The following is a 25751-nucleotide window of genomic DNA, read 5'->3' as shown; positions in this document are numbered from 1 at the left end:
CGTTGACCAGAAACCCTCAAATCTTCAAACCTCCCCAATGCCCCCTTTTGATGTTGTGTGACTCACCAGTGCTATATGACTGTTATTCCATGTGTTGTTGTCCACTAGGGTGGTTCGATTAGCCATGCCTGCTATCTGGTAGCCATAGTCCCACCAAGACATAACCCTCGCATGCTCGTCTGTGTTCTGCCTCAGCCAATAGTAGGCCTCCCTGAAGTCATCCAGGATGTTCCTCGTCCTATGGGGAGTGACAGAGTTGAGGAGTTACAGAAAGGACAGTAACGGGAAGGGCAGCCAGGCAAACATAGATCGCATAATAAGTTACCAAACCTATGAGACAGGGATGACGCAAGCTGTATCCACCAATGTTCCCTCTAATAGTTTCAGCACTGAGGAAATTTCAGGTCTGCTGAGAGAACTTGAACGTTGTGAAAATTCTGTGCAACTTCCAGCGCGTGTTTACTGTGAACACTGAGGCTGTACCTGCTTTTAGTTACAGTTTTAACAGTGGCCATGTAGGCTACTGTGGCTATCTGATCATAATGTAGACCTACCAGAGTGGCCTAACATCAAAAACAATGGAGTAAATGCATCCTATAACATTTCTATCATTCAGTCTACAGTAGCAGCCAATGTGTTGTGTTCAATGTAGGCTTACATTCCATGAGTCTTGAAAAAAACATCACTAGGGTTTGACATGAACCTGTTTATCCACTTGTCCTTCAGACAAGGAGGTGACTGAAAACGTTGTGTTTCATGTAAGAAACCATTTCACAAAATAAAATGCATTATTCCCATATCATTATTACAGAGAATCAGACAAATTATGCTACCCTCTGCCTATTGGCTACTTAGCTTATTCAAGCCTGTCTCAAAATACACACAGCCCCTTTAAGACAAAAAAAAAAGCTATTTACCTGACTTTCTTTTCAAAGATGTCTAGAAATGTACACGTTTGTGTTCTTGTAGGAAGCAATCACTCCCCCATTGCTGACTACAAATGATTTATAACGGAGCTAATAACTCACTAACTAGCAAAGGATATGAACAAAATGTGCACATGTTGCTATATGCAGCTCTTGTTTTGATCACAAACCCAGCTGTAAACAGTCCAGTTCAAAGTAAATGGCACAGATCCATATTTGGCAATGTTGTATTTGCATACAGGCCTACTGCATCTCCAATTGGCTATGCCACACTGATCTGTGTAGAGTACGGGCTGAGTCATGCTCAATAGAATCCTACTCCGAAGCGTTCTGCCTACAACAAAATATCTCACATAGTTAGTTTTGTTTCGGTAAGTTGCATTGAAAGGGACTAATATTGCAATGATTTGATCACTATTGCCACAGTAAAGGGAAACATTGATAGTGTTAACAGAGAAAACTCTAGAAAGTTGATTGAAGTTCAATCTCTCTGTGGGCTGATATTTCTGCACTCTGCGCAGAGGTCCTGGGGAGCTGTGTGGCAGTCTCGGGGATACTTTGCGCCCGCGTGCAGCTTAGAAGGAACATTGGTACCCAAATAAATATATGTATGAGGACTTAAGAGTCAAAGAGTTAGACTTTCTCCTACTTGCGTGTCACTTCAATGTCTAAATCTCTAATTGGAAAATAAACAGCACACCAAGTCTAGCAAACACACACGTCATCCTCACATTGAAAGAATAGTACATCACACTTGGTAAATTATTGAAGACCACTCTGTTAAGCGTTATGGGACAAGATGCAATAAAACAATGCAGAGTTACAACAAATCAGGCTAACACTAAGAGCTCATCAACATCCCAACGTTCACCTGATGAAATACGACTGTGCATTTTTGTGGGTATATGCGAGTGAGAAAGTGTGTGTCTGTGCATTTGTGTTCCCAATGCGTGTAAATGTACACTGCTGTCAGAAATATGTGGAGCTACGCTTGTATGCGTGGAGTGTAATGTGTGTCTTAGTCTACAAGTAAATGTTACATAACTGCATGGTAGTTTGTCCATGTGTGGCTCAAAAATCGGTAGAGCGATGGCGCTTGCGACGCCAAAGGTTGTGGGTTCGATTCCCATTGGGGGGGGGGGTGGGGGGTCGCCCATGACTGAGACGCTTTGGATAACAGCGTCTGCCATATACATTGTTTGTCCTTACCCATCGTTGTTGTAGGAGGCCAGCACCACACTAGGACTGGAGTAGGCGTTGCTGGTGACCCAAGTGCAGTGGACTGCGAACATCATGAGCAGCATCAACATCAGCATGGTCACTATACTCTTGATGTTGGGGCCCAGTCCCTCCTCTGCCTTCTCCTGCTCAGACACATGCTTACGCACCTTTCCTGCCTGCAGAGGGAGACAAACGCACACCACATCAACACACTGGCCCACTAAAACAGACATATCGGAGTTGCAATACAAAGAGAGTGAAATTGGACATTATTTTCTAACTCCTTACAGGAATATGTATATTGGCTAAACACAGGTAACTGCCAAAATAAAAGGAAACACCAACATAGTGTGTCTTAATAGGGCGTTGGGCCACCAGGAGCCAGAACAGCTTCAAATAGATTCTACAAGTGTCTGGAACTTTAGTGAAGGGATGAGACACCAGTCTCCCATGACAAATCCATCATTTGTTTTTTGTTTTTGTCGGTGGTGGAAAACACTCAGGCGTCGCTCCAGAATCTCCAATAATTGTTGAATTGGTTTGAGATCTGGTGACAGACAGCCACGGCATATGGTTTACATCAAACTAGTCAATGACCACTCTTGCATGTTTTCCCTCTGAGAAAACAACTGAATTAAAAAGGAGGGGGTTTAGAAACACTAATGTGCTAGCTGCCGGGAGGATTTACCCTGGTGCATCCACTGCCTCAGTAGGTAAACGAGGTAAGCAAGCATACTCCTCAGTTCACCTACTAACGGGTTGTTCATTATATTTGTTCCCACGTTTTCTTGACTGACATTTTACTGCATTGTTTAGAGCGAGTAACGCAAGCATTTCACTGCATCCGCTATAACATCTGCTAAACTGTTTATGCGACCAATAAACTGTTTTGATTTAACGAATTGACGACTTTTGCCCAATTCCTCATTTATAACCATTGCGTAAATTTCACACTAAATATCCGCGTGCTCCATTTCTGAAAAGAACACGTCAAATACGGAGGTTCATAAACTTGACATACATACGCATGTTTCCGTTATACTGCGTATCGGATCAGCTGTAAAACGTGAACGAGCACTTAAACTCTGCCCGGTAGTCACCCGCCATCCGCTTAATGTGAAAATAGTTTTGGACCCGTCAGCAAAACGTTTGCATTCAACAATGTTATGCATTGACACACCCCACCCCACCCCCCCCCCCCCCAAACTTAAATACAGTATACTGGACTACCTGTGAATTCTGAAACATTGCCTAAGCTACACAAAACAAATTGAAATTACAGTAGGCTACAATACAGTAGTATCATACTACAAAGTAAAATATCAACTGTCTTGATGTTCACCTGTAGGCTATAAACCACACTGCCTATTGGATCACATACAGCAAAACTTGAAATACATAACCTATCTATTTACATACACTTAGGTGAATGTTTCAAGGACAAAATTAAATGTTCAGTTGAAGTCGGAAGTTGACCTACACTTAGGTTGGTGTCATTAAAACTCGTTTTTCAACCACTCCACACATTTCTTGTTAACAAACTATAGTTCTGGCAAGTCGGTTAGGACATCTACTTTGTGCATGACATGTAATTTTTCCAACAATTGTTTACGGATTATTTCACTGTATCACAATTCCAGTGGGCCAGAAGTTTACATACACTAAGTTGACTGTGCCTTTAACTTCTCTGGGATATGTGGGACGCTAGCGTCCCACCTCGACAACAGCCAGTGAAATTGCAGAGCGCCAAATTCAAAACAGAAATCTCATAATTAAAATTCCTCAAACATACAAGTATTATACACCATTTTAAAGATAAACTTCTTGTTAATCCAGCCACAGTGTCTGATTTCAAAAAGGCTTTACGGCAAAAGCATACCATACGATTATGTTAGGTCAGCGCATAGTCACAAAAAAACAGCCATTTTCCAGCCAAAGAGAGGAGTCACAAAAAGCAGAAAGATAAAAATTAGTCACTAACCCTTGACACAGACCCCCAGAAATCACCCTCTAGTGGCAAAAGTAAGAACTGCAGAAAATGCAGTCCGAAGAATTTATTATATACATTTTTATTTATTTCTAGAGGCATACTATGGCAAAGGTGTGTAAACACAGTGCAGGAAATTGATTAAAATACTGAAATTAAACAATTAACTATGCACATCAGCAAAAACTGTGTGCATTAAGGAAATAGACGCCTGACTCAAATAGAAGCCTGTCCCTAATAAGCACCTATTATGTTCAGTGATTTAAGCAAATAAATGCCTGGGCTTTCAAAATATACCGTTTATACCATATACCGGGGTATCGCCCAAGCCTATTAATGAATACGGGCCCTGGACTGTGACTCCTCCTGACCTTGTCATAGAGGTTCCCTGAGCTCCTTTTGTCATCCTCGTCACTGCTGTCCTCTATGGGAGGGTTCTCCCTCTTCATGTCGTCCCCCAGGTAGTGCTCGAACACACTGGAGAAGGCGATGGCCGACAGCATGCACACCACCGGCGTCAAGGTCAGCATCAGGCGCACCATCACCCCGGCAAAGTAGACCGCGCTGATGGCATAGAGAGCCACTGGGGGGGGCGGGCAGAGAGGCAAGAAAGATTAATTAAAATTAACCAGCGTTTAACCCATGTCAAAAGTACACGGTGCACAACTCAGGTCTTCAGGGGTGTTTTTTTATTTATTTATCTGAGACTGACTGATTTAGAGCTAGCTTATCAGTTGTGCAGGCTCTCGGGACAATCAATAACAATTGATCAATTAAAGGAAAACTACATTTGTGCATTTGTTTCATTAGTCCATTTGTTGGCATAAGCAAAACATTTTGGGACTGTCAGCAATCATGATGTGAAACGCAGCATCATATGCTAAATGCGTCACACGGCGATGATTTCTGTATTTTCAAAGTTACATCAAGTGAAAAGTTGATTGCTGACAAGCAAAACATTTTGGGACCACGACAACAATTGACTAATGAAACAAATCCCAATAGATGGTTTTTGGGTGGAGTTTTCCTTCCAGTTCATGGGAAAAACAGAAACCAGCTCAAGCGTAGCCCCTAATACACTGGAGCAGTAGGATTCTGTTCTGAATTCCCTCTTCCAGTACAACTCCTAGGAACAGGTGTGTACAGTATATCAATAACATGAGGACGTCCTTGCTTTAATGCATATTCCTCTCAAATCACCATGTTCCCCTCCAAATATTCAGATGTATTCAAAGGGTGTGTATGCATGTTGAGTATCGGTGTGTTTTAACGAGCCCCAGTTTACCGAAGACGCGCTCGTCGTTGACATTCTTGATGCAGAACCAGAGGCCTGCTGGGAAGGTGCAGACCAGGATGTGGAGGTCGAAGAAGAACGACACCCAGGTGGTGGGCTGGTGCTCCGACACCGACGCGATGATGGGGATATGGATCTTAGCGTAGCTGGAGGGGGGGGGAGAGATAGAAGAGACAAACATCTGGTACTTCAGGGAATATGAAGATTCAAGAAACCACCTCAAAAAAGGGAATGTAAACGGAGAGCGAGAGCACTGCTATCAGCAAACAAACCAGACACGCTGCAGTTCATGTACAGAATGTAGCCTAAGCGTGTTTGGGAAGAAAAAGACAATGCTAGCATTTCCTTTGAGACTATGGATGGCGTAAGCCCTTTCACAGACACACACATTCAATTCAACAATCGTTTCATCGATAGGAAAGGTTAGGAGTGCTTACCCGGTGTCCCACAGCGAGTAGAATCGCCCACTCCACGGAGCGATGTAACCTAAATGAACAAACAATCAATACACATGACTGGGAACTTGGAACACACTAGTCTCATTTCATTAGTGGTTAGGATGCAGACTTTTTGGCGTATGGTTGAAACTGGTGTGTGTCTGACAGTATAAGACAGTTTGGGTAGTGCACAAATATAATGACGAAGTGAATAGAGGCCCTTTGGTGCAGGGCCATTCAATTATGGTCCTCAAGTTCCCGAAACGCTTCAGGTTTTCACTATCATCCATTCTAACCAGGGACTGATTAAAACCTGGGACACTAGATAAGTGCAATTACCTACGAGGTAGAAAAAAAAAAATAATTTTAGCTCCTCAGGACAGGAATTAAATAGCCCTGTTTTAGTGGGTCAGGTATCTGTTCAGTAGTAGGGAATATGTGGGTCGGGACTCGAGAGGAATGTTAACCAGTGGAGGTTAGAAATATGTTTATTGGACAAGGTACGTGAGTAACAAAGGCTCTCAACAGTACAAGCTAAATGTGTAACAGAGATAAAAACACTTAACTATTATGGTATGAGGACTAGCTTGTGTAGTTGTGTTTAGTTGTTTATACCTGATCTACATGTACACAGGCATGTGAAACTATATAGTAAACGAGGACCTGTTTGTTAGGTGTATGAGTAACAGTGAGGAATATAGACTCACCTGTGGTACACCTGATCTACATGTACACCATATACAAAAGTATGTGGGACCCCTTCAAATTTGTGGATTCGGCTATTTCAGCCACAGCCGTTGCGGTCGATGTATAAAATCAAGCACACAGCCATGTAATCTCCACAGAAAAACATTGGCAGTAGAATGGCCTTACTGAAGCGCTCAGTGACTTTCAACGTGGCACCGTCATAGGATGCCACCTTTCCAACAAGTCAGTTCGTCAAATTTCTGCCCTGCTAGAGCTGCCCTGGTCAACTGTAAGTGCTGTTATTGTGAAGTGGAAACGTCTAGGCGAAATAACGGCTCAGCCGCGAAGTGGTAGGCCACAAACTCACAGAACGAGAGTGCCGAGTGCTGAAGCGCATAGGGTATAAAAATAGTCTGACCTCGGTTGCAACACTAACTAGAGTTCCAAACTGCTACTGGAAGCAACGTCAGCACAAGAACTGTTCATCTGGAGCTTCATGAAATGGGTTTCCACGGCAGAACAGCCGCACACAAGCCTAAGGTCACCATGCGCAATGCCATGGAGTGGTGTAAAGCTAGCTCGCTGCCATTGGACTCTGGAGCAGTAGAAACTCTTTCTCTGGAGTGATGAATCACGCTTCACCATCTGGCAGTCTGACGAATGAATCTGGGTTTGGCAGATGCCAGGAGAACGCTACCTGCCCCAATGCATAGTGCCAACTGTAAAGTTTGGTAGAGGAGGAATAATGGTCTGGGGCCGTTTTTCATGGTTCGGGCTAAGCCCCTTAGATCCAGTGAAGGGAAATCTTAACGCTATAGCATACAATGATATTCTAGATGATTCTGTGCTTCCAACTTTGGTGCAGGCCCTTTCATGTTTCAGCATGAAAATGCCCCAGTGCACAAAGCGAGGTCCATACAGGAATGGTTTGTTGAGATCAGTGTGGAAGAACTTGACTGGCCTGCACAGAGCCCTGACCTCAACCCCATCGAACATTGTCGGGATGAATTGGAACACCTGCAAGCCAGGTCTAATCACCCAACATCAGTGCCTGACCTCACTAATGGCCTTGTGGCTGAATGGAAGCAAGTCTCCACATCAATGTTCCAATATCTAGCGGAAAGCCTTCCCAGAAGAGTGGGAGCAACTTCATATTAATGCCCATGATTTTGGAATGAGATGTTTGACGAGCAGGTGTCCACATACTTTTGGTCATGTAGTGTATGTTACTATATGGTATACAAGGACTGGAACTTGTAGGTCAGGTGTATGTGTAATTTTATGGTATATGAGGATTTGGTTTTGAAAGCAAGGTGTATGTGCAATGTTGGGGTATAGGAACTCACCTGTATATAGCTGATACTACAGTATATATTGAGGAAGTCAGGTGTATGTGTAACTAACTATAAGGTATATGATGTCATGCTTCTGTATGTCCGGTGTACGTGTAACTAACTACAGTGCCTTCAGAAAGTATTTATAGCCCCTTAACTTTTTCCACATTTTGTTGTGTTACAGCCTGAATTTAAAATGGATTACATTTAAAATTTAGTGTCACTGGCCTACACACAATACCTCTTCCTTTCAAAGTGGAATTATGTTTAAAAATGTTTCCAAGTTAACTAAAAATGAAACGCTGAAATGCCTGGGGTCAATAAGTATTCAACCTCTTTGTTATGGCAAGCCTAAAGTTCAGGTGTAAAAATGTGCTTAAGTCAAATAAATTACATGGACTCACTTTGTGTGTAACAAGTGTTTAACAGGCTTTGAATGACTACCTCATCTCTGTACCCCACACATACAATTAATTATAAAGTCCCTCAGTCGAGCAGTGAATTTCAAACACAGATTCAACCACAAAGACCAGGGAGGCTTTCCAATGCCTCGCAAAGGGTACCTATTAGTAGACAGGTATTACTTTCTTCTTTTTTTTTAAGCTGACATAGAATATCCCTTTGAGCATGTTGAAGTTATTAATTACACTTTGGATGGTGTATCAGTAAACCCAGTCAATACAAAGATACAGGCCTCCTTCCTAACTCAGTTGTCAGAAAGGAAGAAAACCGCTCAGGGATTTCATCACGAGGCCAATGATGAATTTAAAACGGAGTTTAATAATGGCTATAGGAGAAAACTGAGGATGGATCAACAACATTGTAGTTACTTCACAATACTAACCTAAATGACAGAGTGATAATACAAATATTCCAAATCATGTATGACTTGCCTAGTTAAATAAAGGTATCCTTTTTGCAATAAGGCACTAAAGTAAAACTCCCAAAAATTCGAAGAAATGTACTTTATGTCCTGAATACAAAGCGTTATGTTTTAGACAAATCCAACAACATTGAGTACCACACTTCATATTTTCAAGCATGGTGGTGGCTGCATCATGTTATGGGTATGCCAGTCATCTGCAAGGACTAAGGATTTTTTTAAATGAAAAGAAACAGAGCTAAGCACAGGCAAAATCCTAGAGGAAAACCTGGTTCAGCCCGTTTCCAAAAGACACCGGCAGACAAATTCACTTTTCAGCAGGACAATAACCTAAAACACAAGGCCAAATCTACACTGGAGTTGCTTACCAAAACTACATTGAATGTTCGAGTGGCCTAGTTAGTTTTGACTTAAAAATCAGCTTGAACATCTATGGCAAGACTTGAAAATGGCTGTCTAGCAATGATCAACAACCAACTTGAGAGCTTGGAGAATAATGTACAAATATGGTACAATCCAGGTGTGCAAAGCTCTTAGAGACTTACGCAGAAAGACCCACAGCTGTAATCGCTGCCAAAAGGTGAGTCTAACATGTATTGACTCAGGGGTGTGATAACTTATGTAAATTAGATATCTGTATATCATTTTCAATACATTTGCAAATATTTCTAAAAACATGTTTTCACTTTGTCATTATGTGTAGATGGGTGAGAAGAAAAAAAATGATTTAATTCATTTTGAATTTAGGCTGTAACAAAAAGTGGAATAAGTCTGAATACTTAGGCAATGTATGTGGTATAGGAGGACATGCTGCTCTGTAAGTCACGTGTATGTGTACTGGCATGGTATAGAAACTCACCAGTGTAGGTGAGATAGATGACGGTGAGGAACACCACCCCAGCAGCTAGCGACACCCCCAGGAAGAACAGGGTCTGGAATTCCTGCTTGGTGAGCCTGTCCTTCAGGTACTGCAGCAATGCATATGCCTGGAGCAGTGCAAACACGCCTGCAATCACAGAATGTCGGAGTTAGCGCATTACTACAACAACCTTAACAATTTGGGTCTCATGCGAGCAGGTTTTGATGGTTGTCTTACTATAGACGTGCTTACACACTGATGCTGTAAATAACACAACATATTTGAATAACAGGAACTGTTAAGACTAAAATGGGATCTCTGTTCTGTTATCTGATGTCGCTCTCTTGTGGAACTTCATGCTAATTTAGCAAAGCCAGTTTCACTGGCAAAACTGAGGTCCACTTCCGATGTACGAACCCCACCCCCCCAGCAGCATTCCAAGGTCACAACTCCACCAGAACCCAGACAGTGGGGCAACAAGGTAAAAATGCCCATCACTCTGAAGCTTTATTCTTTCCCTTCCTGTCCCCGTCATTCTGGCTGTCGCTGTAGACACGTCGCCAGATGTTGCGAGCAGCTGCTGCCCAAAGCCAAACACGCCCAGACCTTTGAGAGAGTGACAGTGCTTTCCATTCCTCAAAGCCCACGTCGCTGCCGTGCTGTCCCGGTCACCCGCATAACAAACACCACTTCAGAAATCAGACTGAAGCTACATTAGACTAAGAGGAACATAAATGTATGCTTTAGAGCTACATAATCTTGTTACTAGTGATGTGACAAATGAAACTATGAGAAAAATGCCAGCAACAGTTTGGGTCGCATGGTGCGTCCCTTTCAGATGATTAAGCATTGCACCTGTACTACCAATGTTGTACTTAAATTCCACCTCACAAAGTTTGCATTTCACCACCTAATCACATAACTTCCATACAGGACTTCGCTGCTGTCGCTTGACTTTCTCTGCCAATTTTCCAAAACTTTGTTCCAAAATAACTGATTTCTCGACTCCCATTTCTAAAAGTACGCAGAATCGACTCCTCAACTCATAAGATTCAGTATTTAACGGAAGAGACTGATTAGTTGCCGTACTTCCGAGAACAAACACTTGCATCTTTCATAGCGAGCTAGTGAGGGACCAAGAGAGGAGGGGCACAGTATAGGCAGGTCAGCCACCAGACAGACAGTCAGAACTGTGCACTAGGCCTATCAGTATAGGCAGGTCAGCCACCAGACAGACAGTCAGAACCGTGCACTAGGCCTATCAGTATAGGCAGGTCGGCCACCAGACAGACAGTCAGAACCGTGCACTAGGTCCATCTATCAGTATAGGCAGGTCAGCCACCAGACAGTCAGAACCATGCACTAGGCCTATCAGTACAGGCAGGTCGGCCACCAGGCAGACAGTCAGAACCGTGTACTAGGCCTATCTATCAGTATAGGCAGGTCAGCCACCAGACAGACAGTCAGAACCGTGCACTAGACCTATCTATCAGTATAGGCAGGTCAGCCACCAGACAGTCAGAACCGTGCACTTGGTCTATCTATCAGTATAGGCAGGTCAGCCACCAGACAGACAGTCAGAACCGTACACTAGGTCTATCTATCAGTATAGGCAGGTCAGCCACCAGTCAGAACTGTGCACTAGGCCAAACTATCAGTATAGACAGGTCAACCACCAGGCAGACAGTCAGAACCGTGCACTAGGCCTATCTATCAGTATAGACAGGTCAGCCACCAGACAGTCAGAACCGTGCACTAGGCCCATCTATCAGTATAGGCAGGTCAGCCACCAGACAGTCAGAACCGTACACTAGGTCTATCTATCAGTACAGGCAGGTCGGCCACCAGACAGACAGTCAGAACCGTGCACTAGGCCTATCAGTATAGGCAGGTCGGCCACCAGACAGTCAGAACCATGCACTAGGCCTATCAGTACAGGCAGGTCGGCCACCAGGCAGACAGTCAGAACCGTGTACTAGGCCTATCTATCAGTATAGGCAGGTCAGCCACCAGACAGTCAGAACCGTGCACTAGGTCTATCTATCAGTATAGACAGGTCAGCCACCAGACAGTCAGAACCGTGCACTAGGTCTATCTATCAGTATAGGCAGGTCAGCCACCAGACAGACAGTCAGAACCGTACACTAGGTCTATCTATCAGTATAGGCAGGTCAGCCACCAGTCAGAACCGTGCACTAGGCCAATCTATCAGTATAGACAGGTCAGCCACCAGGCAGACAGTCAGAACCGTGCACTAGGCCTATCTATCAGTATAGGCAGGTCGGCCACCAGGCAGACAGTCAGAACCGTGCACTAGGCCTATCTATCAGTATAGGCAGGTCAGCCACCAGGCAGACAGTCAGAACCGTGCACTAGGCCTATCTATCAGTATAGACAGGTCAGCCACCAGACAGTCAGAACCGTGCACTAGGCCCATCTATCAGTATAGGCAGGTCAGCCACCAGACAGTCAGAACCGTACACTAGGCCCATCTATCAGTACAGGCTGGTCAGCCACCAGACAGTCAGAACCGTGCACTAGGCCTATCTATCAGTATAGGCAGGTCAGCCACCAGACAGTCAGAACCGTACACTAGGCCTATCTATCAGTATAGGCAGGTCAGCCACCAGACAGTCAGAACCGTGCACTAGGTCTATCTATCAGTACAGGCAGGTCGGCCACCAGACAGACAGTCAGAACCGTGCACTAGGCCTATCAGTATAGGCAGGTCGGCCACCAGACAGTCAGAACCATGCACTAGGCCTATCAGTACAGGCAGGTCGGCCACCAGGCAGACAGTCAGAACCGTGTACTAGGCCTATCTATCAGTATAGGCAGGTCAGCCACCAGACAGTCAGAACCGTGCACTAGGTCTATCTATCAGTATAGACAGGTCAGCCACCAGACAGTCAGAACCGTGCACTAGGTCTATCTATCACTATAGGCAGGTCAGCCACCAGACAGACAGTCAGAACCGTACACTAGGTCTATCTATCAGTATAGGCAGGTCAGCCACCAGTCAGAACCGTGCACTAGGCCAATCTATCAGTATAGACAGGTCAGCCACCAGGCAGACAGTCAGAACCGTGCACTAGGCCTATCTATCAGTATAGGCAGGTCGGCCACCAGGCAGACAGTCAGAACCGTGCACTAGGCCTATCTATCAGTATAGGCAGGTCAGCCACCAGGCAGACAGTCAGAACCGTGCACTAGGCCCATCTATCAGTATAGGCAGGTCAGCCACCAGACAGTCAGAACCGTACACTAGGCCTAACTATCAGTATAGGCAGGTCAGCCACCAGACAGTCAGAACCGTGCACTAGGCCCATCTATCATTATAGGCAGGTCAGCCACCAGACAGTCAGAACCGTACACTAGGCCTATCTATCAGTATAGGCAGGTCAGCCACCAGACAGTCAGAACTGTGCACTAGGCCCATCTATCAGTATAGGCAGGTCAGCCACCAGGCAGACAGTCAGAACCGTGCACTAGGCCCATCTATCAGTATAGGCAGGTCAGCCACCAGACAGTCAGAACCGTACACTAGGCCTATCTATCAGTATAGGCAGGTCAGCCACCAGACAGTCAGAACCGTGCACTAGGCCTATCTATCAGTATAGGCAGGTCGGCCACCAGACAGTCAGAACCGTGCACTAGGTCTATCTATCAGTATAGGCAGGTCAGCCACCAGACAGTCAGAACCGTACACTAGGCCCATCTATCAGTACAGGCAGGTCTTGCTGCTTCGGTGAATTTGCGGTAATAGTGGAGTGGGACCGTTGGCGAGATGGGAACACAAACTGCATCAACGAAATGGTACAAAGGCACTGCCAATACAAGAGAACAACTGCTTGGTCATGGCCCAAGGTCTCTGTTGAAAAATAGATTTTTATCTCAACGAGACATACCTGGATAAATAAAAAAATGTAATAGAGCGGTTTGCGTCTCATACAGTAAAAAATGCAATAGAGCGGTTTGCGTCTCATACAGTAAAAAAATGTAATAGAGCGGTTTGCATCATAGCGAGTCGTGAAGAGCACGCAGTAGACTAAAGGGGGTGGGGCTTACCTGCTGCAGCCATGTGCTCGCTGGTTCGGATTGGCTGGAAGCCCACAAAGGGGATCTGCATGGATAGCACCAGGCCCACGATGTAGAAAGTGCTATAAGCTGAAAGGGAGAAACATAAAGAGCGAGATGAGATCAAACAAACAAGTTGAACACACATACGGTCCCATTCAAAAACCCAATCTCACTTCAGTTTGGGTTGTTAGGGAAAAGCGCCTTCTCCCTTTAAAGGTATTTAATGTGCATTGATAGGAGTTGCATTGAGACTGAGTGGGAGTAAATACAATAACGCCTCATCTGGAGAAATTTACTGAGAACATTGAAGTGGGCAAAGAAAAGTGCCGCGTCGGGCCTAACATGAGCCGACGGTGCAGTAAAACTGTACAACTCCCACCTTTGTAGCTGATCTGATCCTAAGGCATGTGCCCTAATTAAGATTTCATACTTTTCTGAACACTGGGGCTTTTTGAAGAAGTGACTGACTAGCCCTGAGCACTCTTGACTGATTCATTATTGCCTGTTGACTGATGGAGGTAAGAGATGAACTGTGTGAAATAGAATTGTGAGTAACACTGACAATGCACTTCTGTTCAAGGAGGACTCATTGTGCCAGCGCCGATGCCAATGAGGCATCTAGTTTTTAGAAGAGCTTTCTCTATGGTCTACGAACGAGAAAGGTTAAAACTAGATCAAAACGAGATGGTTGTGAAACAAGGACTTACACAAGATGGCTGCTTGAAAAACTACGCAAAGACCTAATATATTAAAGGGTGCTTGAAGTTGACAGCTCCTGCGTTCGAAGCATAAATATTTCAGAACAATTTAATGGAGAAAATGTTCTGCATTAACAAACGGTTCTTGTGGAAGGGTACAAAGGCACTGCCAATACGCTTTTTTGAGGAAAATGCAACGAGATTGAGTATAGCGGGGGTCAATACCCTAAATTTTAATTAGGGACGTCATTTATTTTCAAAGCGCCCAAGAACAGGGTACTGTTTACCTTGAGTAATATGTATAATCAAGTGTAAATGACGCTTGATGCTAAACCATTTATCTTGACCCAGCTAGTCTGCTGTTCCTTCAGCTTAGCTAAATATGTACTGCCTACGACGCTGCAGCATTTCTGCCTGTCTGACAATGATGTGATGTGTTCTGTGAGCCTCAAGGATGAAAATAAGTCTGGTTCTTTGATCATTGGTTTACTCAGAAATAGAAGCAATTTACAGTAAAATATACACAGTCAAATTCATAATTAAACTCAGTTCTCAGTCACATTCAGGAGAGCAAACAAGTATGTGTGGTTATTTTGAGGAAAACAGGTGTGTGCGATCACATCTCTTTAGCAGATCGTTTCTGACCGCAAACCTTCCGAGTGTACAAAACATCAGGAACACCTTCCTAATATTGATTTGCACCCCCCTTTGCCCTCAGAACAGCCTCAATTCTTCAGGCCATGAACTTGACAAGGTGTTGAAAGCATTCCACAGGTATGCTGGCCCATGTTGACTCCAATGCTTCCCATAGTGGTGTCAAGTTGGCTGGATGTCCGTTGGGTGATGGACAATCCTTGGCACACACGGGAAACTGTTGAGCATGAAAAACCCAAGAGCGTTGCAGTTCTTTACAAACTCAAACCGGTTCGCCTGGCACCCACTACCATACCCCGTTCAAAGGGACTCAAATCGTTTATCTTGCCCATTCACCCTCTGAATGGCACACATACACAATCCATGTCTCAATTGTATCAAGGCTTAAAAATCCTTTAACCCCTCTCCATCTACACCAGGTATTCCCAAACCGGGATACGCGCAATGCCTTCAGGGGTACAGAAAACAAACATGTGATTCACATTTCCAAACAGTCCATTTATATTTTCCAACAGGGCTATACATTTGGGTGAGTTTTTTTTCCTCGTCTGAGTAGCCTCGTTTCACTGCCAAAAACAATTAAACCATCTAGTGTTCAACGAAACAATGTCAAATACAGGTAGACTAGTCAAATAATTGACATCCAATCACATTAACCGTTACACTTGCGGGAATTCCACTAACGGTCTGTATGTAGCCAAACGTAGCTGCTGCTCATGTTTGTATTTGTACTGATGGCGCAAAAGCCATCAGTACAAATTAGCGCAAAAGACGGAGACATAGTGGAGTGGTAATGTGCGTGCAAGCAGTTGCTCCCGACAATGCAGCATCCACCGAGAGGCTCTTGCTGCCAAAGGAATGCCTGACAGCTTGAAAGACGTTTTGGACACTACAGTGAAAATGGTTAACTTTGTTAATAGTAACTATCATACAGAAGTACGCTGGTTATCAAGGTGCAAAAAGTATGGACACGTTTTTTGGAATTGAGAGACGAGCTTAAAGTTATTTACTGACCATCATTTTCACTTGTCTGACCGCTTTCATGATGACGAGTTTCTCACACGACTGGCCTATCTGGGTGATGCCCCCCTCCCCCGCCTGAATGATCTGAATCTAGGATTACAGGCACTCTCCTCAACTGTATGTGCGGGACAAAATTGAGGCTATGATTAAGAAGTTGGAGCTCTTTGTCTGCATTAGCAAGGACAACACAGGTCTTTCCATCATTGTATGATTTGTGTGCAAATGAACAAGTTTACAGACAATGTCAAATGTCCGTAAGCTTGAGTTGGGTGCACAATTATGCAGGTACCTTCCCGAAAGGGATAACAAGCAGCTGGATTCGTTATCCCTTTCATGCCCGGCCTCCAGTCCACTTACTGATATCTGAACAAGAGAACCTCATCGAAATTGCAACAAGCGGTTCTGTGAAAATTGAATTTATAATCAGAAGCCACTGACAAATTTCTGGATTGGGCTACTCTCAGAATATCCTGCCTTGGCAAATCGCGCTGTTAAGACACTGATGCCCTTTGCAACCACGTACCTATGTGAGAGTGGATTCTCGGCCCTCACTAGCATGAATACTAAATACCAGGCACAGATTGTGGAAAATGATTTAAGACAGACTCTCCAATACAACATTGCAGTTATGTGCTTCCTTTCAAGCACAACCTTCTCATTAACCTGTGGTGAGTTATTCACCATTTTCGATGCACAAATAAGGTTTTATATGTAAGATGGTTAAGAGCAAAATTATTGATTATTATTATTATTATTATTATTATTATTATTATTATTATTATTATATGTGCCCTGGTCCTATAAGAGCTCTTTGTCACTTCCCACGATCTGGGTTGTGACAAACTCACTCATTCTTCTGTTTCATAAATGTATTGTATAGTGTGTGTGGCAGGCTTCCAATGACGGCAACAACAACAAAAACATCTGAAAGTGCGCTGACCCTGATGCTAGAGGGGGTACGCAGCTGGAGGTTGAACGTTTGAAGGGGTACGGACTATAAAAAGTTTAGGAACCAAAGTGGATTTAACAAGAGACATCAATAAGGGAACTTCCGCTTTAACCTGGATTCACCTGGTCAGTCCATGTCAGGTTCTTAAATGTTTTGTACACTCGGTGTAGGAGGGGGTTTATGATCACATCTCTTCGGCAGATGTGTGTTTTGTGGTCACTCACCAATATAGACCCTCCTGCTGTAGCGCTGCATGAGCAGCAGCACAAACACATGCAGAGGGATCAGGTTGATGATGAAGACATATCCTCCCCACGCTGACACCTGCAACAAACACACAGCCATCAGCAAAAACACACGCGCCACCAGGAACGCATGGGAATACGTAGTGGGACCCATATAAAACCAACGCAATCATGTTTAAACACTATGACCGCAAAGTAAAAATGCATCGACGCTTTGTCTGACTTGGAGCGTGAAACGAGGGGACTATAAAATACTCTACAAAAACATCAACTGCAGTACGTAGGATGTGCAGAGCAGTCAGAGAGGGATAATACTCACACGCACCTGCTTAGCCACACAAGCACACATTTCATTCACAAATCACTCATCTATGATAAAAAAATACACATGTTTTGCAATTACTTCTAATTGTGGGGGGGAAAAAAACTCAAGTTTGTTCAGGAGTGGTTAAGCGAAATTATCTTTTCAGCCATTTGCATCTTTAGCTTCAGATGGTGTGAGCTAAATTAGGTGCAGTTGAAGCGTAACTTGAATGAATACAGAGACGACTCCCATTTTGAGCTAATTTTCTGTGTTGACACAGCCGCAGTGGTTCTCTGTGAGAGAAGAGGTTGTTAATTGAAAACAACGCCGACCCAGAGGGACTGCAGTGAGGAGAGAGTGAGGTGAGTATCTTGCGCTGAGGGTCGCTTGACGCAGCCTCCCGGCCACGAAGTGTAATTTGACCAAACATCTCACACATTTACTGCTGATGACCTCACCGTTGTGTGTGTGTGTGTGTGTGTTAAAACCATGTGGGGGCAGTGAGGGTTGAATAAGCAACCAGCAATCTTCTGGAGTCACCGAGCCATATTGAACACAAAGCTTGAACAAACTCTTTACTCAGACAGATCTCTGCACCACCAAGCACAAAATATCTTGTTTACTACCAAAAAAAAAGTCTGTTAAGAGACTGAGGAAGCTGAAAGAGCTGGTGCATACACTATCAATATGCCTGTTAGAGTAAATAAACTTCCGCACTGTCAAGTGCATTTATTTTCAGCAAACAAAAACGTGTAAATATTTGTATGAACATAAGATTCAACAGACAAACTGAACAAGTTCCACAGACATGTGACTAACAGAAATGTAATAGTGTGTCCCTGGACAAGGGGGGGGTCAAAATCAAAAGTAACAGTCAGTATCTGGTGTGGCCAACAGCTGCATTAAGCACTGCAGTGCATCTCCTCATGGACTGCACCAGATTTGCCAGTTCTTGCTGTGAGATGACCCAGACTTCCACCAAAGCACCTGCAAGTTCCCGGACATTTGAGGGGAATGGCCCTAGCCCTCACCCTCCGATCCAACAGGTCCCAGATGTGCTCAATGGGATTGAGATCCGGGCTCTTCGCTGACCATGGCAGAACACTGACATTCCTGTGTTGCAGGAAATCACACACAGAGCAAGCAGTATGGCTGGTGGCATTGTCATGCTGGAGGGTCATGTCAGGATGAGCCTGCAGGAAGGGTACCACATGAGGGAGGATGATGTCTTCCCTGTAATGCACAGCGTTGAAATTGCCTGCAATAACAAGCTCAATCCGATGATGCTGCCCCAGACCATGACGGACCCTCCACCTCCAAATCGATCCCGCTCCAGAGTACAGGCCTCGATATAACACTCATTCCTTCAACGATAAACGCAAATCCGACCATCACCCCTGGCGAGAAAAAAACGTGACTCGTCAGTGAAGAGCACTTTTTGCCAGTCCTGTCTGGTCCAGCGAGAGCGGGTTTGCGCCCATAGGCGACGTTGTTGAAAGGTGATGTCTGGTGAGGACCTGCCTTACAACAGGCCTACAAGCCCTCAGTCCAGCCTATTGCAGACAGTCTGAGCACTGATGGAGGGATTGTGCGATCCTAGTGTAACTCAGGCAGTTGTTGCCATCCTGTACCTGTCCCGCAAGTGTGATGTTCGGATGTACCGATCCCGTGCAGGTGTTGTTACACGTGGTCTGCCACTGCGAGGACCATCAGCTGTCCGTCCTGTCTCCCTGTAGTGCCGTCTTAGGCGTCTCACAGTACGGACTTTGCAATTTATTGCCCTGGCCACATATACAGTCCTCATGCCCCTTGTAGCATGCCTAAGGCATGTTCACACAGATGAGCAGGGACCCTGGGCATCTTTCTTTGTGTTTTTCAGAGTCAGTAGAAAGGCCTCTTTAGGGTCCTAACTTTTCATAACTGTGACCATAATTGCCTACCGTCTGTAAGCTGTTAGTGTCTTAACGACCGTTCCACAGGTGCATGTTCATTAATTGTTTATGGTTCATTGAACAAGCATGGGAAACAGTGTTCAAACCCTTTACAATGAAGATCTGTGAAGTTAATTGGATTTTTACGAATTATCTTTGAAAGACAGGGTCCTGAAAAAGGAACGTTTCTTTTTTCTGAGTTTATAATGTACTTATCGATATAGCTCAGTCCTAAAAGTTTTAGCTGGTAAAAAGCTTATTACAAAAAAAGGCCTCAATCGATGAAAAAAATATATATTTTATCTGGTTAGGCCCCTATGTATCCTGCTTAATGTATTTCAAGAAATCCCCTTCTTACTCTGGCTTTGAGTTAAGAATATTTCTTTCTGGCAATAGTAACTATCAGGAATGTTATAATGTGGTTAGTAGATTCCCTAATTAAATAAGCCACATCCTCATATCATCTGGGTGTATTGAAACATCTGAGTGACATCCCTGTTAGAACATGGCATGAAAGCCTGACAGTATTTCTGAGAAGGGCAGTTGTCCTTCGAGAAGATTCCCTTACAATACAGTGAGGAAAAACTTTGTATGTTACAATAAAACCAGGAGGACGAGCAGTTTGTTACAATACAACGAGGAGGAAGGGCTGTTACACTATGTTAGGGCTTCCTATGGGCCCAACGCTAACCTGTTAGTGTGTGTACTAACAAGTGCATCTCAAGTTAGCATTTGGCCCTGTGACCCTAATGGACAGGTCTTACTGCAGTCATAATGGGGTCAGCAAAGAACCAGACACCATTAGACTTTAGCCATTATCCTTTACTCACGCTCCACTGGTCTTATTTCTGTGAAGTAGCATAGGGGGACGGAGGGTATTGCAGTGATAAAAGGGCATAGGGGTCTTGCTACGGGGCTAGATTTGATTGCCTCAGAAGGCGGCTAAAAGAGGCTCAGGGACCTCTGCGGGGGGGTAGGATGCGGGAAACAGAATAACCTGAGATGCTGTCGGTCACCTAAGGGGGTATCAGTTGACATGAGTGAAGGATATAAGCTGGGGCTGGCGCCTTGACTGAGAAAGAACGTTATTTGCGGGAGAAAGTTGTTTTGTTGAAAGTCAGGTGGGGCCCGGGGAGGTAGGTGAACCACTGCATCGTTGCAAAGCTCTGGATAGGTTTTTTCACTGTAAAAAAAAGGGCTTGGAGTTGTGATTTTAAAATCACTCGACTTCTAAATAATAACCTCCAGAAAGCAGTACGTCTTACAATCACCTGAAGAGCTGAGTTGTGCTGCTGAGAATGCCTCATCAATACTTTATGAGTGAAAAGAACTTCAGAAGTGCTCCCATGATGCTCGTGGTTGGGGGAGGGAGAAGGGGAGGTTCTGGCAGGGTAGGAGGCAGTCGTCACAGGAACTTAGGGAAAACACAATCTCTCCCGGGAGACATGAGATAGAACGTCACACAGCTCTCACAGTAGGGGTTTTCGCAGGTCTTGTCCATCATGATGTCTCAACTGAGCTTCTCTCCCTCCCTGGCCTGATGACAGAGCTGAGCACGGAATTTCTCACTGGGCATTGCAAATGTGTCATGTTCAATTAAGCCTCATGGGTGAGTGAGTATCCTTAAAATCAACAGTGGGAGGGGAGAAACAATGGAGGGGGTAGATATTGCAGCTTGGTACTACTATCAAGTATTATTTGAGAAGGTCCGGTCACACAAATTTCCAAGGTGGCAGAGGTCCAGATGGGTAATGTAATTTAAAAATTGGCGTAGTAACAAACCCCCACCCCCGAAACTGTTCACACCCGTCTTGTTGGCGGAGAGAAAATGTTAGGTTTAAAGCCAAATTTCACACAGTTGAACACATTTAGCAGACAATTTGCTGTTCTAAAGCAAATTTTTTGCAATTCTACGTATTGTTCCACGTCTTGTGTTTATACGATACCAGGTGTTGAAACCGCGGTCCGTATTGGCCCTGTTCTGGGTCCGGATCCAGTTCGCTAGTTGAGTATGGGGGCCCTAGAGGGTAGTGAGAGTGTGACAAAGGTGATCCGGGCTTGTCGTGTCGCCAACAAACCCTGAGGGTGGGAGGATGGGTAGAGCTGGGTTGTGACTAGAGGGAGTACACCTTCGACCAGAAGTTACTTTTTGTAAAGGTTATGATAGCATTTTAGCTTACCATAACCGTAACCCTTTCCTAACCTGCCATGTTAATGATTCTAACAAGCTCCAAAAAAAAGTAACCTCCGATCATAGCTGTACTTCCTCTACTCAGAACGAAGGTCGAAATAGTCTCACTCCGGATCTTTGAGGAGCGAGAGAGAACGAGAGGGGCTAATAAAATTGGTGTGGTTTCTCGCAGAAGAAATTCTCCCCGCTCTCATCTCTTTTCAAATGTGGTCATTAGTGTCTTGTGGCGTTCCCCTTCTCTCTTCCTGCGGAGCTTGGATGCTGGGCCCCGACATGATCGATGGGAGCTGGATGTCTATAATCCGTTTCATTTGACAACTGTCTCTTCCCGAGCTGAGGGGAGATTTAACTGAAGATGCTGGAAGCAGAAGATAATTGCAAGCACTCAACATCACCAATCGTACACAAAGAGACCTGTCTGGGAGGCAGTTGGCGCTGTTTCTCTTATCTCTCCATCGACCAAAAGGTCGGGAGGGGGTTCATAAATAACGTTTAACGCGCCGGTGCAGACTCCATTTTCACGCCGCTCGTTACCGCTTTTGACGTCTATGATCGCACTCAACGCTATCTTAATGTAATCATGACTTCCAATTCCCAGAGATGGGATACTACGTTGGTGTAAATCAATGACACTGTTTATGTGTTTCCGACTAACAATTAAGGCTCTTTGACACTCACCATGTAGAAGTAGGAGAGGCAGCAGCCAATGGACCAGAACACCGAGCCGGTTTTGATCGACTTCACCTGAGGGAGAGAACAGACAAACGGTTAAAGACCAGTAAACTGACAAAGCAAAAACCAGTTTAGAAATGTTTGCAAATGTCTCAAAAAAACTGACAAGTTACATTTACATGAGTATTCAGATCCTTTATTCAGTACTTTGTTGAAGCACCTTATGCAGCAATTACAGCCTGGAGTCTTCTTGGGTATGACGCTACACGCTTGGCACACCTGTATTTGGGGAGTTTCTCCCATTCTTCTCTGCAGATCCGCTCAAGCACTGTTAGGTTGGATGGGTGTGTCGCTGCACAGCTATTTTCAGGTCTCTCCAGAGATGTTCGATCAGAATCAAGTCCGGGCTCTGGCTGAGCCACTCAAGGACATTGAGACTTGTCCCGAAGCCTCTACTTTGTCTTGGCTGTGTGCATTCAGGCCAAAGAGTTGAATCTTGGTTTCGTCAGACCAGAGAATCTTGTTTCTCATGGTCTGAGAGTCGTTAGGTGCCATTTGGCAAACTCCAAGCGGGTTGTCATGTGGTTGATTTGTGGAGGGCTGCAGAGATGGTTGTCCTTCTGGAAGGTTCTCCCATCTCCACAAAGGAACTCAGAGTGACCATTGGGTTTTCGGTTAACTCCCTGACCTAGACCCTTCTACCCAGATTGCTCAGTTTGGCTGGGCAGCCAACTCTAGGAATAGTCTTGGTGGCTCCAAACGTCTTCCTTTTAAGAATGACAGAGGCCACTGTGTTCTTTAGGACCTGCAACGCTGCAGAAATATTTTGGTACCCTTCCTCAGATCTGTGCCTCAACACAACCCTGTCTCAGAGCTCTACAGACAATTCCTTCAACCTCATGGCTTGGGTTTTGCTCTAATATGCACGGTCAACTGTTGGATCTTATATAGTCAGGTGTGTGCCTTTTCAAATCATGTCCAATCAATTGAATTGACCACAGGTGGCTTCCAATCAAGTTGTAGATACATCAGGGATGCTCAATATAAACAATGCACCTGAGCTCAATTTTGAGTCTCAGAAAGGGTCTGAATACTTATGTAAATAAGGTTCCTGTTCATTTGTAATACATTTGTAAAAAAAAAAAAGGAAAAAAAAAAACTGTCGTCATGGGCTATTGTATGTAGATTTTATCCATTTTAGAATAAGGCTGTGAAAGAAAAAGTGTTAGTGGAACAGCATACTAATCCCAGTGAATCCAAACAGTATTTTCATTAAAGTCTTAATTGAAGATTTACAATCTTCATTACTGAAAAGCTACCAAAAAAAAATGTATTGAAACTTGTTACAAATGGAGTCACGCATGAGTCACTGAATGATATTTTGAAAGAGGAAGTACTTTAAGAATATGTCTCCATCTCCACTAACCCAAGCTAATTGTATGGATTTTTTCCCTAATAATAATGTAAAATTAACATTGTACAGAAAGACTCATGTGAAGGCCAAATTACAGAGAAACTTCTTGATGCAATTAAAGCCTTTACGGCAGGGAAAACTCCAGGGCTGGATGGCATACCAGTGTAAGTATACCAAACTTTTTTTGATATACTCAGAGGACCATTATGTTTTAACCACTCCTATATAAAATGGTAGATGATTTAACACACAAGAAGTTCATTCTCACTGAAACAGGACCCAAGTGGTATATATAAAGATCCAGTCCATTTAAAAAAAATTGGAGGCCTCTTAAAATTGTGATTTTTGTTGTGACGCAAAAATCCTAGCAAAATGCTTCGTGCATAGAAATAAAAAATAATTGTCAGATATTATTCATCCTAATCAGACATTATTTTTTTTTTACATGGACCATACATTGGAGATAATATAAGACAAGTAAATGGAAACAATAGAATACTATGAAATATCGGGGACACCAAGCCTGGCTTTCACAGCTGATTTTGAAAAGGCTTTTGATAGATATAGTCGTACTTTATCTATCTATCTATCTATCTATCTATCTATCTATCTATCTATCTATGCCTAGAATATTTCAATTTTGGGGAATCTCTTATAAAATGGGTTAAAGTTACATATAGTAAACCTAGGTGTAAAATAGTAAATAATGGCTACATCTCAGAAAGTATTAAACTATCTAGAGGAGTAAAACAAGCTTGTCCACTATCGGCATATCTACTTATTATTGCCATCGAAATGTTAGCTGTTAAAATTAGATCCAACAATAATATTAAGGGATTAGAAATCCGTGACTTAAACTAAGGTGTCATTGTACGCTGATGATTCATTTTCTTTTAAAACCACAATTAGAATCCCTCCACAGCCTCATAGAGGATCTAGATACTTTTGCTAACCTCTGGATTAAAACCAAATTATGATAAGTGTACTATATCATATATTGGATAACAAAAAAAAAAAGCACATTTTATATAACCGTGTACTTTACCAATTAAATGGTCTGACGGAGATGTGGACATACTCAGTATACAAATCCCAAAAGAAAGAAATGATCACTCCAATACATTTTTATAGAAAGTGAGCAAAAATAGATAAGATCTTGCTACCATGGAAAGGAAAATACCTGTCTATGTGGAAAAATCACCCTGATTAACTCCTTAGCAATATCACTGTTGACCTATTTGCTTATGGTTTTGCCTACACCTAGAGACCTGCTTTTTAAATTCTATGAACAAAAAGAAGGTACTTTGGTGTGAAAAGTGCAAATCAGATCCCAGAACAACAGCAAAGGACCTTGTGAAGGAAACAGGTACAAAAGTGTCTATATCCACAGTAAAACGAGTCCTATATCGACATAACCTGAAAGGCCGCTTAGCAAGAAAGAAGCCACTGCTCCAAAACCTCCATAAAAAAGCTAGACTACAGTTTGCAACTGCACATGGGGACAAAGATTGTACTTTGGAGAAATGTCCTCTGGTCTGATGAAACAAATTGAAATGTTTGGCCATAATGACCATCATCGTTATGTTTGGAGGAAAAAGGGGGAGGCTTGTAAGCCAAAGAACACCATCCCAACAGTGAAGCACGGGGGTGGCAGCATCATGTTGTGGGGGTGCTTTGCTGCAGGAGGGACTGGTGCACTTCAAAATAGAGGGCATCATGAGAAAGGATAATTATGTGGATATATTGAAGCAACATCTTAAGACATCAGTCAGGATGTTAAAACTTGGTCAAAAACAGGTCTTCCAAATGGACAATGACCCAAAGCATACTTCCAAAGTTGTGGCAAAATGGCTTAAGGAAAACAAAGTCAAGGTATTGGAGTGGCCATCAAAGCCCTGACCTCAGTCCTATAGAACATTTGTGGGCAGAACTGAAAACGCATGTGCGAGCAAGGAGGCCTAC

The 25751-nt window shown here is 43.7% G+C and overlaps 1 protein-coding gene across 1 annotated transcript in view; it reads right to left on the bottom strand.

Annotated features, from left to right (window-relative positions):
• The window catches only part of LOC106570075 (dolichyl-diphosphooligosaccharide--protein glycosyltransferase subunit STT3B), an 88793-nt gene that overhangs the window by 3917 nt on the left and 59125 nt on the right, over window positions 1-25751 (bottom strand). Inside the window, exons 4-12 of the mRNA XM_014142037.3 lie at window positions 22382-22447; window positions 17257-17356; window positions 13697-13795; window positions 9629-9775; window positions 5866-5914; window positions 5420-5574; window positions 4506-4717; window positions 2136-2323; window positions 67-238 (exon numbers count right to left, since the gene is read on the bottom strand). Coding sequence (XP_013997512.1) covers window positions 67-238; window positions 2136-2323; window positions 4506-4717; window positions 5420-5574; window positions 5866-5914; window positions 9629-9775; window positions 13697-13795; window positions 17257-17356; window positions 22382-22447 — 1188 coding nt within the window. The remainder of the gene's footprint in view (window positions 1-66; window positions 239-2135; window positions 2324-4505; window positions 4718-5419; window positions 5575-5865; window positions 5915-9628; window positions 9776-13696; window positions 13796-17256; window positions 17357-22381; window positions 22448-25751) is intronic.

This window comes from Salmo salar, chromosome 14, assembly GCF_965601325.2.
Source record: "Salmo salar chromosome 14, fSalSal1, whole genome shotgun sequence".
NCBI lineage: Eukaryota > Metazoa > Chordata > Actinopteri > Salmoniformes > Salmonidae > Salmo > Salmo salar.
This window is presented reverse-complemented; position numbering and strand designations above follow the sequence as displayed.